The sequence below is a fragment of the Microtus pennsylvanicus genome, chromosome 3, assembly GCF_037038515.1.
Source record: "Microtus pennsylvanicus isolate mMicPen1 chromosome 3, mMicPen1.hap1, whole genome shotgun sequence".
In the NCBI taxonomy this organism is placed as follows: domain Eukaryota; kingdom Metazoa; phylum Chordata; class Mammalia; order Rodentia; family Cricetidae; genus Microtus; species Microtus pennsylvanicus.
In genome coordinates, this window is record NC_134581.1 from 111,526,890 (window position 1) to 111,543,304 (window position 16,415).

A 16,415-nucleotide genomic window follows, 5' to 3' on the forward strand; every position below is an offset into this window, starting at 1 on the left:
TTCTCTGCTTGTAACAGAATCATCATTGCATTATGTGGGTGTGTCATGCCATCTTTCTAGAACAGAAGCATGGACATTTGGCAGGATAGTCAATATTTCTTTTAAATAATTAAAAAAGATATGCATTTGTACTTATTCCTTTTGTTTTTACTTTGCGTTCTTGCTTTCTGTCATCTAGTCAGCATTTCTTTTAAATACTTAAAAAATATATTTGTACTTAATTCCTTTTGTTTTTTTTCTTTGTGTTCTTGTTTTCTGTTATGTTTAATAAATTTAAAACACAGTAAGTGATAGCAAGTATTAGCACAGTTAGAATGCCACACCTCCTGACTGTCAACCGGGGACATTGTGTAGTGAAGGGATGCTAATATATTAGGTGCTATGTAGAGTTCAGCTACGGCAAATGAAGACGATTTGTCAGGAAATAAAGAAAGTCAAACACTGAATCTCCACAATGTTTTTAGACTAGGAAATCAATCAAAAGCTCCAGGAATTGAATCCAACAGTGTGATGGTGTATGTTTAGCACATTCATTCTAAAAGATTTATAGTCCTTAGTTTATCACAAGGCTGTTAATGTAAGAGTGAGACTAAGTATGAAATCTAAACGTGCTGCACAGACAGACAGCTTCTATCTCTCAGACGTGCTGTGGGGGTTCAGATGGAAATGCTGCCTTGGGAGACATGGGCTGGGTTTCTTGGCTCATTTTGGCTGTATTAGATAAGCCACGTGGTAACAGCGTTTTACTGGTTAGTTGGAATATTAGTAGGAACACTTCTAACATAAGGCCTAGTGGGCATGATCTCATTTAGAACAGAAAATGCAAGTGATTGATTTTGATGAGCACAACGAAGACTCTAACAATAATGAAGCTAAAGCAGTAAAGGTCCCAATGGGAGTAATGTTTACTTAGCTTCACTTTAATTAATTGATCTGTATGTATTTCTTTGGGGCTTTGTGTTTAGAGGGAATATTGAAATGGAAACTGAAAATTAAGCATTAAAAATCTAAACAACTCTTGAGCAGTTAGGAGCCACTTGTTCTGTATCTGTTCTGTGCTGCATTTTTAAATACATTGTTAGTATTTTGAAACGGTAAGATTTAAATCAATGGAAATGAAAAGCATTGTAGAGTTTGAAATGAACAAGAAGAGAGGCTGGGAGGCATTCATAGTGGCACAGTGTGTACTTCCTGCATAAAAAGCCTCTTTTCTGACAACTGTTGCAATGTTAAATTTTAGAATGCTTATCCTCAACTGTACAGTCTTGTTCAAATAAAACGATAGCGACCCAAGGATGGCACGCGTGTGTGCACTCTCCAGATGTCACGCCGCCATGCTCTCCCTGTCTGAGTGACTCACTGGATGTGCTCTCTTCACTCAGGTTATCTCCCAGCTCAGGATCCTGGGAAGATCTGTCACAGCTGGCTGCAAATTTGACAGAGAAATCTGGTCTAATGAACTTTCCCCCATCCTCAATCTCTGGAAGAAACTCAACCAGGTTAGTCACGGAAGGATTGAAATTTTTTACCTCTTTGCCCTGTGCCCTTTCTCCAGCCTCTGGAGCTGTGCTGTGCTGCTTGACTCGTGTTCACTGCAGCCATCTTATCCGAAGTTTACTGGTGCTAGGACAGTGAATCACACTGGCCTGTTGCCTGTACATTTAAAGTGTTTATTACCTTCGGGCTATTAGATCTTTTCATTAATAGATTAACCTGTTTATGTTCAAAGTTCATTTATGTTCCCTTTTGTAGACCATGGTTCTGGTATCACTTTAGTCTATAAAGTCCCCACTGTGTTCTTGTGGCCTACCTTACTTGGTGGGTTTTTCATGTCGAGATCACACTATATCACCGCAAAGCCAACTAGGGAAGGAACTAGAAGCCAGCATGGCAGTGACTGTGAGTGCAGACAGCAGCAGTACCGTTGTTGGGCAGAGAGCTCTGTGCTGGTTAGCACTGGTGAGAACCCTGTGGCCCAGAGGTGACTTCTAATGATGATGACTGAGCTGCTTCATCAGTTCTTTAGGTTGGTTAATTTTAAAACATGTATCAACATTTGCAGTTAAGTGAAATTAGAAACAGGACAATGAAGAGTTTCCTAAAACTATCCTATATCAAACCAAGAAACCACAATTCTCATACCTGTTTGTCTTATGAAGGCAACCATAAAACCAGAGTAACTATGTATAGTCAGGAAAAGACAAAAATACATTCACTCATTAAATTCAAGGAGGAAAATGTCCTTGTCCAGTGAACTGAATTAGCAAAGCTGAGTAGATTTATACCACAACCCTCCCTTCACTGTGAGCAACGTTTATTACCTTTCCCTTCAAAAATAAATTATATAATTTTTAAAATAACATTTCATATTTGAACGTCTTTATTTAAACTATTTTCAGATTGGGTGGAAGGGAATTTAAAAAGAAACGGGGTCATAAGCTCTATGCTGATACTTACTTGTCCCTCCTGTGGGTCACAGCTTTAATAACCAGTTCTCTCTTGAACAAGTAAGTGAAAGCAATGCGTCCTTATTGCCTAACACTGGGGCTGGAGCTCAGTGGACAGTGACTGTCCAGCATGGCAAGGCCCTCCAAACCAACAAATATGTTTAGTCTGTAGGAAATCTGACCATGGGACAAGGTAGCTGTCACCCCAGGGCCACATGCAGGTGGACTCTGGTGAAATGCCATAGTTTTGGTCTCACTTTTGGGACTTTTGGTCTCACTTGTTTTTGTTTTTAATGAACAAAGGAATTATTTTTCATTATTAGGACAGAATCAAATCAATACCTTACCAGCTGGGGTGTACATACCTGGGTCTAGACTGTCTGAGAGAGTAGAACCAGAATCAGAGAGGCAGGTTAGGCATGACGCTGTGGGTCAAAGGTGAACACCAGCAAATAGAGGAAGGGAGGAGGAGGACCCTGATGAAGTCTGTTTACAAACGAAACTCTAATGTGGGAATACGGATGGCCCCAGGGGTGGAAAAGAATGCTTTTCTACCTTTTCTGCTGTAACAATGCTTTTCATGTACTTTTAGTTTAACATAGTGTATTACAAAGCCATACTAACCATGTAGCAAGAGGACAGAAAGCAGGTGTTTTCTCACTGACTTTCAATGTAATATGGTATTGGAGCATGGAACATAGAAGGACATTGTTGACTTTGTATATTTCTAGATTGGTTCTGCCCATTTTACCTCATATCCTCTTGCCTATTTGCCTGCTTGGTGAAATGGAGGAAGTTATAAATCACTCTAACACCTAGACTAATTAATGATTATGAAGCCTACAGCGTGAGGACAGCATTGGTGTCTGTGTTCTGGACCCACTGGGTCATTCCTTGCTAATTAAATAATGTAGAAAAGTAGCATTTTTTAGTATTTATTTTGTAGATGTAATTAACAAAGGAGCTTATCTTAAAAACGAAATGGACATGGGTCTATAGAGAAATGCATCTAGATTGGCATGACCAGTCACTTCAAAATGCACATTACACTGCACATTAAGGAAGTTTTCAGTCCATATGAATAAAATTATTTTAGGAGAGCTTCTTCTGGGAGTAATGATGACCGCTACTTTTCAATGAATAGCTAATAGTGAGGTTTGACTACCGTCAAGAAATGAGTTCAGCAGAGTCAATAGTAGTACTTAGGCCATTGTATGGCTAGGACTCTTAACTACCTCAGGCTGAACTCTTTAAAAGATTTTTATTAATTTTTTAAGAACTTTATACACTGAATTTTGAGCATATTGACCACCTCACAGTTCCTCCCAGATGTAACCCCTCTTCCATACCCACCCAGCTTTGTGTCATTTTTTAAAACCCTATAGTCTGGTTTTTTTGCATATATATGCACATATATGCTGTGGTGTGTGGCCGTCACTAGAGAATGGTCTGCCTTCAGGGTCCATTAGCTAACAGTAGCTCCTGAGCTTAGACAGGGACTTTGTGTCCATGTCCCCTGCCCTCCATGCTGGGTGGCTTAACAGTAGTACTGAGCTAGGGCAGAGCTTCCTGTCTGTGCCCCCTCAGGTCATGCTGGGATGTCTTTTCCCGAGCTCGGGCGGGACTTCTTGTCCATGCCCCCTGCCCTGCTTCCCTTGTACCTCAGTGCTGTCTGACTTGAGCTTGTGCAGGTCTTGTGCCTATTTTCCCAACTGCTGTGAGTTCTTGTGTGGCGGTTTTAAACAGAGGAATAAAAGCCAAATAAATACATTCCAGGCACTGCTGTAATGCAAAAATGAACCATGTGGGTCTCTTACTGTTTTCACCACCTTTTGAAAGCTTCAGCATCAAAATGAAAAGAATGGATGTGGTGGCCTTTGGCTGAGAGGGAGCAACCTCTCATGTTAAAGCACTTCCCATAGATCTTTGCTTCCAAGAAGATCTTCATTTCCTCATCCCATACGACAAATGACAAAAGGTCTAGCTGCATCACCATTTGTAGCATTGTTATCATTCTTTTGTATTGGAGCTTGATAGTCAGATTGTCAACCGTTTGTGGGGGATTGGACTTTTTCCTCTTGTATGCTCTACCTCTGCTCCTAATCTCCACTGGCATGTGTATTGCGATTTATTTTTTATTTTATTTTAATCTATCTAATACTCAAAAGCTATGTTTCCATGTACACCTGATCTCACATCCAATTAACTGAACACTGTGAGACACCATGCATCCTGATAACTAGCTGCTTAATTACTGCTTTTTTAAAGCCCCACAATCCATTTAAAGTCTTATAAAAATAAAGTTGTAGTGCTAAAACTTCCTCCTGAGCCCTGGAGAGATGGCTCAACTGTTAAAGCGCTGGCTGCTCGTACAGAGAACTTGGACTTGGTTCTCAACACTGACATGGTAGCTTAGAGGTAACTGTTCTTAACTTTAGGTCCAGGAGTTTTTTTTTTTAAAAAACATTTGGTTTTACCCTAGGTACCCTGGCTATCTAGTCAGGGTCTTGATTATCCAAGTTAAATCAAGTTATTCCCACAAACTTTGAATGATAACCAAGCTAAGATTTGTAGAACCACAGATTTTAGGTTTAAAGTAAGGGAATAGAGAGATAGATATATCTCCCTAGGAAAGGTAAATAGAGTAGATAGTTATGGATGGAATGGGGGACAAGGCAGAGAATATGGGGAGAGACAGCTAAAACTAAGGAACCATTTGAAGGGTGGTGTGGAAACCTAATACAGTAGAAGCTTCCTAAATATATACATATATGAAGGTAGGTGATTAAAATGAAATCGCCAAATAATGAGGGATGTTTCTTGTCACCACATGAACATCCAGTACCTATATTGGGTTACATATATCTTAAGTCCCAGGAGAACCCCCAAGCAACTCAGGCTATTGCCAAGACTATAGGATTGAGTTACTCCCCAAAAACTTATGGCAAGATCCCATTGTTTAAGACAGCACCTATATAATTTATTGAACATGAAGAATTCAGACTGTTGCCTACATAGAGTCTAAACCCTTATGTTCCAGCATCTTTGGTACTGGAAGAAATTCTGTATGCTCCCAAAGGAGAAATGTATACACTCACCCAGCCATAAACCCTTTGATTTACAATGGTGTCCTTTCTGCAAAATATGAAACCATGTTTTAAACTAGACAGGTTAACTATGCCTCTTGAATCCACAGGAATTCACTTGTTAAACAGTGAGAATCTTTTGTGTAGTAGGAGCTACCCCAGTTTTCATTGTGCCTTATTATTCACTTCAGAATGCTTTAGTGATATTTTCCTTCATGACCGAGGAACTCATCAGAATGGATTGAGGTCTGTTGCATGGTAGAAGTGGTATTGAGGGCTAGTGACTATGACAGAGAAGACAATCAGCTTGGACACACAGTCCCTTTCATGCTCTTTATTCACAGTTAAGTGACTAAGTGACTGTCCAGAGGAAAGCCAAGGTAAGGTGCTCTCTGGAGGCTCTGTGTTGCTGTGTGACAGTGTCAGCAGATGGCATCTGAGGGAGAAGCGCCAGTCTGCCATCTTTGTTGCTAAGGCCAGCCTTAAAGGGGTCTAATATACTGCAGTGGCTCCATGTTATTCTTGTACAAGAGGAATTCATCAAATTAAGGAGATGATAGAAAGTGGTTTATGTTTTATAGAGGCAAAATCGATACATTGTAAAGAATAGATTCAATTAAGAAGCTTAGTCAGGGCATGGAAGTGAATTAAGTTATGCTGTGGGAACAAACACTGGGCCTTTGTCAGTGCTTGGCTGTGCAGGTGTCAAGCTCATACCATAGATACTCAGTAGAACTTTCTTCACAGGCTACTGGCATCTAATAAAGATTGGATTGTAAGCTCAAACTTATTTTGAACATTATTTATCTTTACAACTTTGTGAAACTTTAGGTTGGCATGCATGCCTGTTTGTGACTATAGCTTTTTAAAAGGAAAATATATAATATACAAATATATAGTTATGTAGAAGGAACAGTGGGCAGACCTGCTTTTCATCCCACCTGGCTCCCGCATGGTTAGCTTTACACCCGAAATGACAACACACAAACTGTATTCATTTAAACACTGCCTGGCCCATTACCTCTAGCCTCTTACTGGCTAATTCTCACATCTTAATTAACCCATTTCTATTAATGTGTATAGCACCACGAGGTGGTGGCTTACCAGGAAAGATTCTAGACTACATCCGTCTTGGATTGAAGAATCATCGTGTCTGCCTCACTGCCTTCTTCCTCCCAGAATTCTGTTCTGTCTACTCCACCCACCTAAGGGCTGGCCTATCAAAAGACCAAGGCAGTTTCTTTATTAAGCAATGAAATTAACACATAGACAGATGACCTTCCTACATCATATTTATATATTTTAACACTACATTTTATTAACTGTTACTTATATATTATTCTGCCAGCTTTTGCATTATCAGATGCACAGCTTATCTTACTTTTAAAACCTTCTCTAATATTTCCATAAAGAAAATTGCTAATAGTAAACTTGTAAAACAGTGATTTTTTTAAAAAAAATGCTGACAAGCACAGCACAGGAGACTGTGTTCTCATCTGGCACTCCATGTGTGTGCATCAGAAGGTCGGATGTTGTTTTCAATGTTTATTATAGAGAGCTTTGCCCTAGTAACTTTAGTACCTGGCTGGCAATTTAGTACTTGGCAACAATTATTGAGACTTACTGACTTCCTGGCCAGTTTACATCTATTTCTATAGTTCCAGAGCTTTCATTAATTCTCATTTAAATTACTTAAGCGACACAAGGTACACATGAAACATCTTCTGTTGACTCTTAGAGTCTATTGTAAGAAAAACACATGATGAGCTTTTTTTTCTGAACATGAGTTAATCCAGAAATGATATTTTGTCTATTCTGACAAATGGATTTGTGTCTCCAATTAAAATTTTGACTCAGTAGCTTAATTTCAGAAGAATGAATTGTGTTAAATAGACTAACAATCTAAAATAATTAAAATAACAGTGCTAAAATAATTAAAAGAAATGGTGCTTTCTTAAATTCTTGGACTTTAAATTAATCGTTTCTTTATTTCTGAGATTTGTCTAGTTTCTTTTAGATTATAGTAAACCATAGACTATGCTGACTGAGAACTACTAGGGTCTGCCCTTGGCGGGACAGAAGCCTCCGCCATTGTCCTAGTACTGTCCAGTGTGCTTGGCACCGCTTCTCGAGCTCAGCCAGCATTGCTGTGGTTCCAGCAAGTCCTTCAGGAGTAGATCTCAGTGGGGCTCTATCCACTCCCTACCTCAGGGAACTAAATGATTCCAGTGACTTGCTTTTCATTTGTAGGGTTCTATTCAGCAAAGCAGAAAATAGAGCAGGCATTTTAACCACATGGTTAAATGTGTTGGTTTGAAAGAAAACAACTTCCATAGATTTGAGGTTTCAAAAAGACTTGGGCCATTCTCTCTCTCTCTCTCTCTCTCTCTCTCTCTCTCTCTCTCTCTCTCTCTCTCTCTCTCTCTCTCCCTCTCCTCTCTCTCATTGTGTCTCAGGATACAAGCTCTCAGATACTGCCCCAGCACCATGCTTGCCTGCCTGCTGCCTTGTTCCTCACCATGATGGTCATAGACTCTGAACCTCTGAAACTGTAATCCCCAAATAACATCTTTCTTCTCTTAAGTTGCCTAGGTACTGGTATCTCTTATCACAGCAATAGAAACATAACTAAGACATTGAATATAAGCAATTTGTCATGTGAGTGGTGGAGAGCTGAAACAGCCAAAAAAGTAACAGTAGGCGTTCAAACACTGCAGAAAATACCACCCCCACTCCACCCCCTACCTGAGCTAGTGAAAGAGGGAGCGTCTGGGGGAATTGGGACATAGACTTGGAGGAAAACTATAGAGTTGGTCAGACCCTGCCCCCTCAGGAGAGGCTGTAGTCTAAGGTGATGGTTGTCTTAGCAGATGCTCAAGGTCCCAGGTAAGCTCTGACTGGATCCTGATGCTGTACATCTGTGTAGGGCAGATGCTAGGAGCCAGCAAACACTCAGAAGAATAGATTTCCTTGGTGAGAAATACCATGCTGTGTGATGTCAGTATAAGGGAGACTCTTTTATGCGTTATTTGTGCATACCTTATACATTTAAAAATGTGAAAGAGGGGAATCTTCTAACAAACATGATGTGTATCAATTGCCAGCTCAGCTGCTGGGCTCTCAGGAAAGCCCCACCTCTGGTCCACACGTTTGCCTTCTGTTTGCATTCTTCAGCAGTTGCAACTTAAATTATTAATTACCACATACTTATGTAGTCCAAGTACTCCTTACTTAAATAATATAGCTTGATTTTCAACTAAATTAGAGGGAGCGAACATGAAATGCTTTTGGTTTTGAATAATTATGTCTTCAGTAATTTGGTAAAAGCCAGTACACTGGCGTGAAAGGAATAGTTGCTGCAGGTGTAAAGGGCTAGCTTTGCAAGTGTGTTTGTCCCCAAATTCTGGACACAGTGGAATGGGACAGCAGGCAGCCAATCACCCTGTGAGGCGGTACCTTGAGTTAGAGGATCCCCTTCTTTTGTGCCTTCCTCATGCACTGACCTTGTTCTTCAGTGACTGTTGTTTTGCTGGTGTTTCCACCCCACGTACCCCTAAACATCAGCAACAGTCCAGAAATCCCTATTTGCAGACGCATTTCGCTCATCCGTAAAATGAACTGTTCAGAAGTAGGAACTCACGAGCAGTTTTTGACCTTGTATATACTTTAGTGTGTCATTGACGTTACTCTAATTGTGACATGACCTTGTTCTTCTAGAATTCAAACCTAATCCACCAGAAAGTATCACTTCCCAATGACCGACAAGGATCTCCAATATTATCGTTCATCATTCTTGAGCAGTTCAATGCCATCCGCTTAGTACAGAGTGTCCATCAGTCTCTTGCTGCCCTCAGCAAAGTCATCAGAGGAACTACTTTACTGAGTTTAGAAGTACAAAAACTGGCAAGTGCCTTATTAAACCAAAAGGTAAGACAATCAAAAGTCTCTCAATTGTTATTCTGTTACCTGTGTGACTTTCCTTTCATGAAATATATCTACCAGGAATCCTATAGTTAATAGTAGCAGAAAACTGAAAGTTGACATGGAAGAAGCTATGTAGATAGAATGCACTGGGTTGGAAAACTAGCAGTGAGGCTAGTGGAAACATTAAATATGCTTGATACAAGTGTACATCAGCCTATGATCCCTTCTGCGACCATCTTTTCATTGTATATGTAATGGAATCCATTTCTATTTCACTTTGGGACAAGTCTATATATATTGGTAACCTACCACACCAAATCTTAAACCTTGTAAGTTCTAAACTGTTTCCTAGCAACTTAAGCAAAATCCTAGGATCTGCTTTGTTCCAAATCAGTTGGGTTGTGAGCGTGCCTGTGTCCAAGTTCTTTGCAGGCAGATAGTGCTTCTCACAGAGACTAAAACTTCAGCCAAATGCCTGTGGAGGAGCTGGAAGATGAACAAGTGATAATGTCAGATGAAGGATGACTCTAGTGAACATCAGGATATGTTCACCAGAAGAAGAGAAATCGCTGCTCCTCTTCCTAAATAACTGGAGCATTTTAGAAAATAATAAAATCCAGGTAGTTGGCATAAGTTTTACAGAAACTATATATATACTTTATACAGGATATACAGAGAGGAGGGAGAGGTGTCTTCAGTGGGCTGCCATGTCTATGGAGGGTCTGAAGTGCTTCTCATATATGGATGTCCATGTCTTTCCCTAGACTTGGGAAAGACATATCCTGCTATAATATCTTTAGATAGGTTTTTCTGTTCATTTGGTTTTTATCTCTTATACTCTTAGAGTTCCCAAGAATTGTTGAAATAATTGATCTTTATTTCTGTCTAATGTAATAGTGTCTCAACCTTATCTTCTGTTCCTGACGTTCTTCCAGGGAAGCTGTCTAGATCTTGTCTCAGTAATTCTTTCCACAGAAAATTTATTGAGATTTTCACTTCCAAGATTGCTATTCTTTTTATTTTCCTTCAAAATCTCAATCTTTTTTTCTAAATATCTCATTTAAGTTCCTAGCTTTCTAGACCAAATCTCAAATGGACTTCCTTCCCTCTTTCTCTCTGTGAACCCTCTTTGAGGTCACCACATATTTTTTAAAATTGAGCCTTTACATTCCCATTCTGGTGCCATTTGAATCCTTTCACTTTCTTTGGATCCAGGTATCGAGGAGCTGTGTGAGGCTTGGGAGGCTCCATCTTGGCTTACACGTGTGTATGTATATGGACATTGTTTCTGTGTTGCAGTTTGCCTCTCTGTTGTGTTTGGTTTGTTTTTCTGTCTTATGTGAGGATCTTATCAGTAGGCAGCCTTCTCTGGCACTTGGAAGAGAGAAAACACACTGCAGAAACAGTAAGAATTCAAAAACAGATCATATATTTAAGCACACAGAGGAAAGCCACTATCAACTCTAACCTTGGTGAGGGTAGAGGAGAGCAGGATGCTTAGAGGATGAGGAAGAGTAGGCGTTACAGAGAAAGTGGTGGACAGAGGAAGAAAACAAGCATGGGAATACAAGTCTTAAGAGTTAGTAGAGAAAGATAATCCAGTAAAATAAACAGAGATGGAGGAAGTACAGTCAGGAAAAGCAAAGGGCAGAAGAGTGCACACCACGGAGGAAAGGGGTAGAAACGCTTCACTGATCTGTCCTGCTTTGGGGTGAGGAAGGAGGGTTTCCTTCATTTTCTCTCTGAACCCCATCCCGATAGAGCAGGAAGAGATGCTTGCAGGCTCATCCCTGGCTTGCTTTCCCTACTAGAATGCATGCTGTGTGCTGCGGGGCTGATCTCTGCGTGTCTTCTTGAACCAGGGTTGGTAGTAAGGAAAGGGCCTCCCTGGAAATGTTCCACCTGAGGCTGCTGCTTGTCTGGAGACTATTCTGGCAGTGCTCAGGGCCTCGGAAAGAGGATTTCTCACAAGTCCCTCTGGCTCTCTGAGCGTAGAAAGCCCAAAACCTCGAGGAGTCCTGCATGCCCTGGTCAGGTTGGACTCTGGCCAGCTCACCCCTTCTCAGAGGTGGGGCTGCCGTTCTCATCTGGAAATGCCCTTTGCTTCCCTTTTCTTCTCTTTCTACCAAGTAGACTTATATCCACAAATCTAAGTCCCACCAATTTCCCGAGCCTACACTGATTCTCGGAGTAGTCACAGGGGCCTTTGGGACATTGAGAAGAAACAATTCTTTCTCTTCTGCCCAGCTAAATGATCTGACTATAAATGTGGTTCTCTTCATGCTCTGCCTAGGACATGCTATACAGCTTCCGGAATTTCTTCTGAAACTACTGTTGAAGTGAGGCAGATGTTGTGCCTGTGCAGGTTGCTGGCACTGTCACTTCTCTTTCATTCTAAGTCTTTTGAGGAACCTCTCCATGTTAGACTGCACTGTCTTTCACTACCTAGATTTCACAGGATCTGTGTATTCTCTGCTTTTCCACTACAGGATCTTGGTATGTCACCTCTCCCTGTAGCCACACTTCTGATATCTGCTTTCAGATTCCTGGAGATGCACGAGAGTTCTGGATGCTGGTAACCTGCACATGCACATCCAGACATGCACCACATTCACATGTGCACAACTTGACTGCTTTTGCTTCTATTAGTCATTTTGGAGACATATGACATAATCAACTGAAATAAAATCAGTAACTAAATCATTTTCTGCGATGGAAATCTCTTACTCTTCTTTTGGATAACTTTGAAGATAAAGGACCAAAGGCTGCTAAAGACTTAATTATATGAAATCCTTCCCTTAATTACTATTTTATAAATGGGACTTAGATGTTTAATTTTTATAATATTTCATTTTCCCTCAGCTCTTAATGTCTGCTGAGTGCTTCTTCATGGGCATTGCAACAATCACAGCAAATGAATACCAGATGGCTAAATTCCTAACTGGGACAAAGGTGTCATATATAATGTTGAGTATTCTGTATTAGACTTTGAAAGGTCTTTTGATAAAGTGGTTCACATAGAAGCATGAAAACTCAAGTTTCCCCTATGGAAAAGGCAGAAGCAGCGCACACATCTATAACTCCAGGACTGCGCAGGAATTATATCCAAGGAGCATGATCTGATATTCTAATAATGTGATATAGGACTCAAAGGGCTTTGGTTTATCAGAGATAGCATGCTCTATTTTATTTGTGTCCTTGTTTGGCTTTGAACCATAGCACTGGCCTTGTGGAATGAGTTTGATGGCTCCCGTTCCTTTGAAAAATTTTCTGTAGTTTAAAGGAAGTTGTTATATGTGTGGCTTGTTTATGTTTAATAGCTCAGGTAGCTCAGGCTGGCCTCCAGCATACTGAGTAGCTGGCTTTGTCCTCCAGTTTTGACTCTCAAGTACTGGGATTATATGTGCATAGTATGAAGCTCAGCAGACTTTTGTGGGTTCTTTCTTTTTTTTTCTTTTCTATTTTTAGGGCTTGGGATTGAACACAAAGCCTTCTCCATGCTAGCAAACACTGTCTGTCCTACTGGGGCTGTGTCCCCCACAGTGGTAGTCCTCCTTGGAAGTTCTGCATAGCTCAGCAGTGCAGCTGGCCTTTCCTTTACTGAGAGGTGTATTATTATTATTACTACTACTACTATTGCTACCAATTCATCCTCGTTTCTGGTTTGTTAATGTTTTCTCTCATCATTTAACTTTGCGAGGTTTTATCACATTAACTTGTGTGTGTGTGATCGCATGTCTTTATGGAGGTCAGAGGTCACCTGCAGAAGTAGATTCTTTGCTTCCAGTATGCGGGACTCAGGTCCTTGGGCTTTTAGCAAGTTTCACCCACAGAAACATCTCACTAGTCCCAGGTTTAGAGGCCCAAGAATGGAGCCATTTTTTTTTTAGGATTTTTTTTTGTTTGTTGTCACATACTTGTGCACATTAACAGTCCTGAATGATTTTCGATTTTTTGTGATATCAGTAGACTCCTTTATCTGTCACTTTTGACTTTGTGTCTTTTGTTGCTTAAACTAATAAGACATTTATTAGTTTGCTTTTCAAAATATTGGCTGTTTGTTGATCATTAATATTTTATTTTCTGTTTTACTAATTTCTACTGTGGTAGTTGTTATTTAACTTTTCCTCATTTTGGACTTGGTTTATCTTATCATTCCTTGAGTTACATCTCCAGGTTGTTTATTTAAACATGTTTTGAACCCACATCAGTTTCAGTCCTGAGTCTGGCACTTATCTCTAAGAATGGTTAGATGCCCTCTAAAGTATGTGTCGTCTTCTAAGTACCCTTTCTACTCTTAGGTTTGCTATTACATGTTTCTAGTTTTCTCTACATTATTGATGATTGATGCAGGCTAGACTGTAGTGTTTTCTCACTTACATAGTCAGAGGGTGAATGGGCATAAAATTATTGTGCTGCTACTATACTTAAAATAATATAATATTTGTTGGTATTTTTTAAATATATTGAAACTCCAGAAATTTAGCACAGAAGTGTGTTATAGTACATATGTCCTTACCGAATACTTCTCATGTATGTACAGAGTGTGTTTCAGTACATATGTCCTTACCGAATACTTCTCATGTATGTACAGAGTGTGTTATAGTACATATGTCCTTACCGACTACTTCTCATGTATGTACAGAGTGTGTTACAGTACATATGTCCTTACCGAATACTTCTCATGTATGTACAGAGTGTGTTACAGTACATATGTCCTTACCGAATACTTCTCATGTATGTACAGAGTGTGTTACAGTACATATGTCCTTACCGAGTACTTCTCATGTATGTACAGAGTGTGTTATAGTACATATGTCCTTACCGAATACTTCTCATGTATGTACAGAGTGTGTTATAGTACATATGTCCTTACCGAATACTTCTCATGTATGTACAGAGTGTGTTATAGTACATATGTCCTTACCGAGTACTTCTCATGTATGTACAGAGTGTGTTATAGTACATATGTCCTTACCGAGTACTTTCTCAAGTACAGAGTGTGTATTAGTGAAGACTGACGTGGTCAGCTATTAGAAAGGCAGTTTTTAAAAAGAGCTGCTCTGTTATTCTTGTTGTTGGTTTTAATCTGGGTGCACACTTGAGTTAGCGTCTCCTTGTTGTCTACCCAGCACCTCTGTGGGTAGACCAAGACCCCTTTTGTCTTTAGCAATTTAAAATTTTTACTTTGATTTTGTACTGTACCAAATATCACACCAAGAAAATGCTGTTGATTAGTTTCCCAATGAGTAGTGGATGTGAGCATTCCTTTAGAGGTTCTACATCTAATGAATCCCATCTTAGCTTCAGACATTCCTAACTGTCGTGAAAGTCTATACACATTGTCGTCCCTGTAAGCTGATTTTCCCTCTTTTACGCTGCAGTGTCCTCTCACATGGCAGAGCAAGTGGGAAGGCCCCGAGGATCCCCTCCAGTACCTGCGAGGTCTTGTGGCCCGTGCCCTTGCAATTCAGGTGAGAATGGATTCTCGAGTAGCTGAACGTGTGGCTCCGACTACCATGTGTACACTTGCCTATGAAATAACCTTAGTAGTGACAGAGACAGGATTTTATATAAAACATCCACTCATTTTTATGTCAGTTTTAAATTTTTAAATTTTAAAGCAGTGATTTAATTAATACACTTTCTGTGTGGTTATTTCAGTAGTCTGGGTGACTGGGAAACGAACAAGCGGTCTCCTACAACAGCCTACAGTCTCATTTTAATGAGTTTTAAAGAGTTGCAGACAATATCTACAGAATTTGACAAAATTACACAGATATAGTATGTCCAGCCTGTATAAAAATGATACTTGGTTGTGTTATAGCTGACCTAACTAATGTTAATGAGGAAACAACTTTATTATTCAGTTCTATATATAGAATTCATAAAGAAGCAGAACTTTGATAAAATACTACGTTTTAATGCCATTTTCTCCTTTCTACCTTTTGTCCGTTGTTTGTGGCATCTCATCTCCTATCTTGTGAGCTTTTGTCGTAGAGTAAATGCTTCTAAACTATCTTATGACCAGCGCTCAGTATTGCAGTGCAGTTGACGGTTGGATCTGGGAGTGGAGCCTAAAAATGTGACAGACTAAAGTCTCCTGCAATCACCAACTTTATTCGAGGGTTAAGAGGAGTCACATGAGTAAAGTGTACAATCACCAGGGCAAGCCACATATCGCAAAAACAAACAAAAACCTTTTTCATAGAGGAATTAAAAACAAATAATAGCAGTTGTAATAAACAATCTGAAGTGAAGTCACTCCTGCCTGCTCCACCTGGAAGCGGCAGGGCAGCACATCCCAAGAACAAGTGTGTTTTTGACTAAATAAATGTCACTAGACTCTTGTCTTCTTGGAGTTTTCTCACAGGCACTCAGAATTCTCTTCACAGGACTCCAATCTTGGACCATGTTCTGACACTGCAGTATTTAAAAATTTCCCATTCTCACTGGGAAAGCCATTTCTTTTATGGTGTAGTAAAAAACTTTGCTTGCCTGTCTCCAGGATTCATTGTGGCCTAAGCCAGGAGTTGCCCTGCCTACTATTCTGAGGTTAGGTGCTTGTGTGATGTTTAAGAAATTGCCTGGCCCATTTGTCAGGCTATCCTGTTGGCTGCTCACTTCACCTATCTCTGTAACTATATTTGTTGCATATCATTTAAGGAATTACAGACATGAAGGTTAATAATTTTAGATGAAACTAGAGGTTCCGGGTCTTATCTGAAACTCACCCGTCAGTAGCTGTCACCATGACATGAGTGAAGTCATTGACCAAGAAGTTGTTCCATGTGATTCTGGTCACTGCAATTTTATTTTGACCCCAGTTTGTCTGTATACATTTCTTATTAAAAGCACTGGTGCCTAATTCTTTAGCTGCATGCTCATAAATCAGTATGAGTATAGTTTAGATGTCAAGAGAAAACAATTCTTTTGTTCCTGTGAGGTTCTCTAACCA

The 16,415-nt window shown here is 39.9% G+C and overlaps 1 protein-coding gene across 2 annotated transcripts in view; it reads left to right on the plus strand.

Moving 5' to 3' along the window:
* Window positions 1-16,415, plus strand: part of Dync2h1 (dynein cytoplasmic 2 heavy chain 1) — a 224,895-nt gene that overhangs the window by 185,883 nt on the left and 22,597 nt on the right. For both annotated transcript variants that reach the window (XM_075966861.1, XM_075966862.1), the window contains 3 exons: window positions 1,383-1,499; window positions 9,251-9,460; window positions 14,842-14,931. In XM_075966861.1, the coding sequence (XP_075822976.1) occupies window positions 1,383-1,499; window positions 9,251-9,460; window positions 14,842-14,931 (417 nt within the window). The remainder of the gene's footprint in view (window positions 1-1,382; window positions 1,500-9,250; window positions 9,461-14,841; window positions 14,932-16,415) is intronic.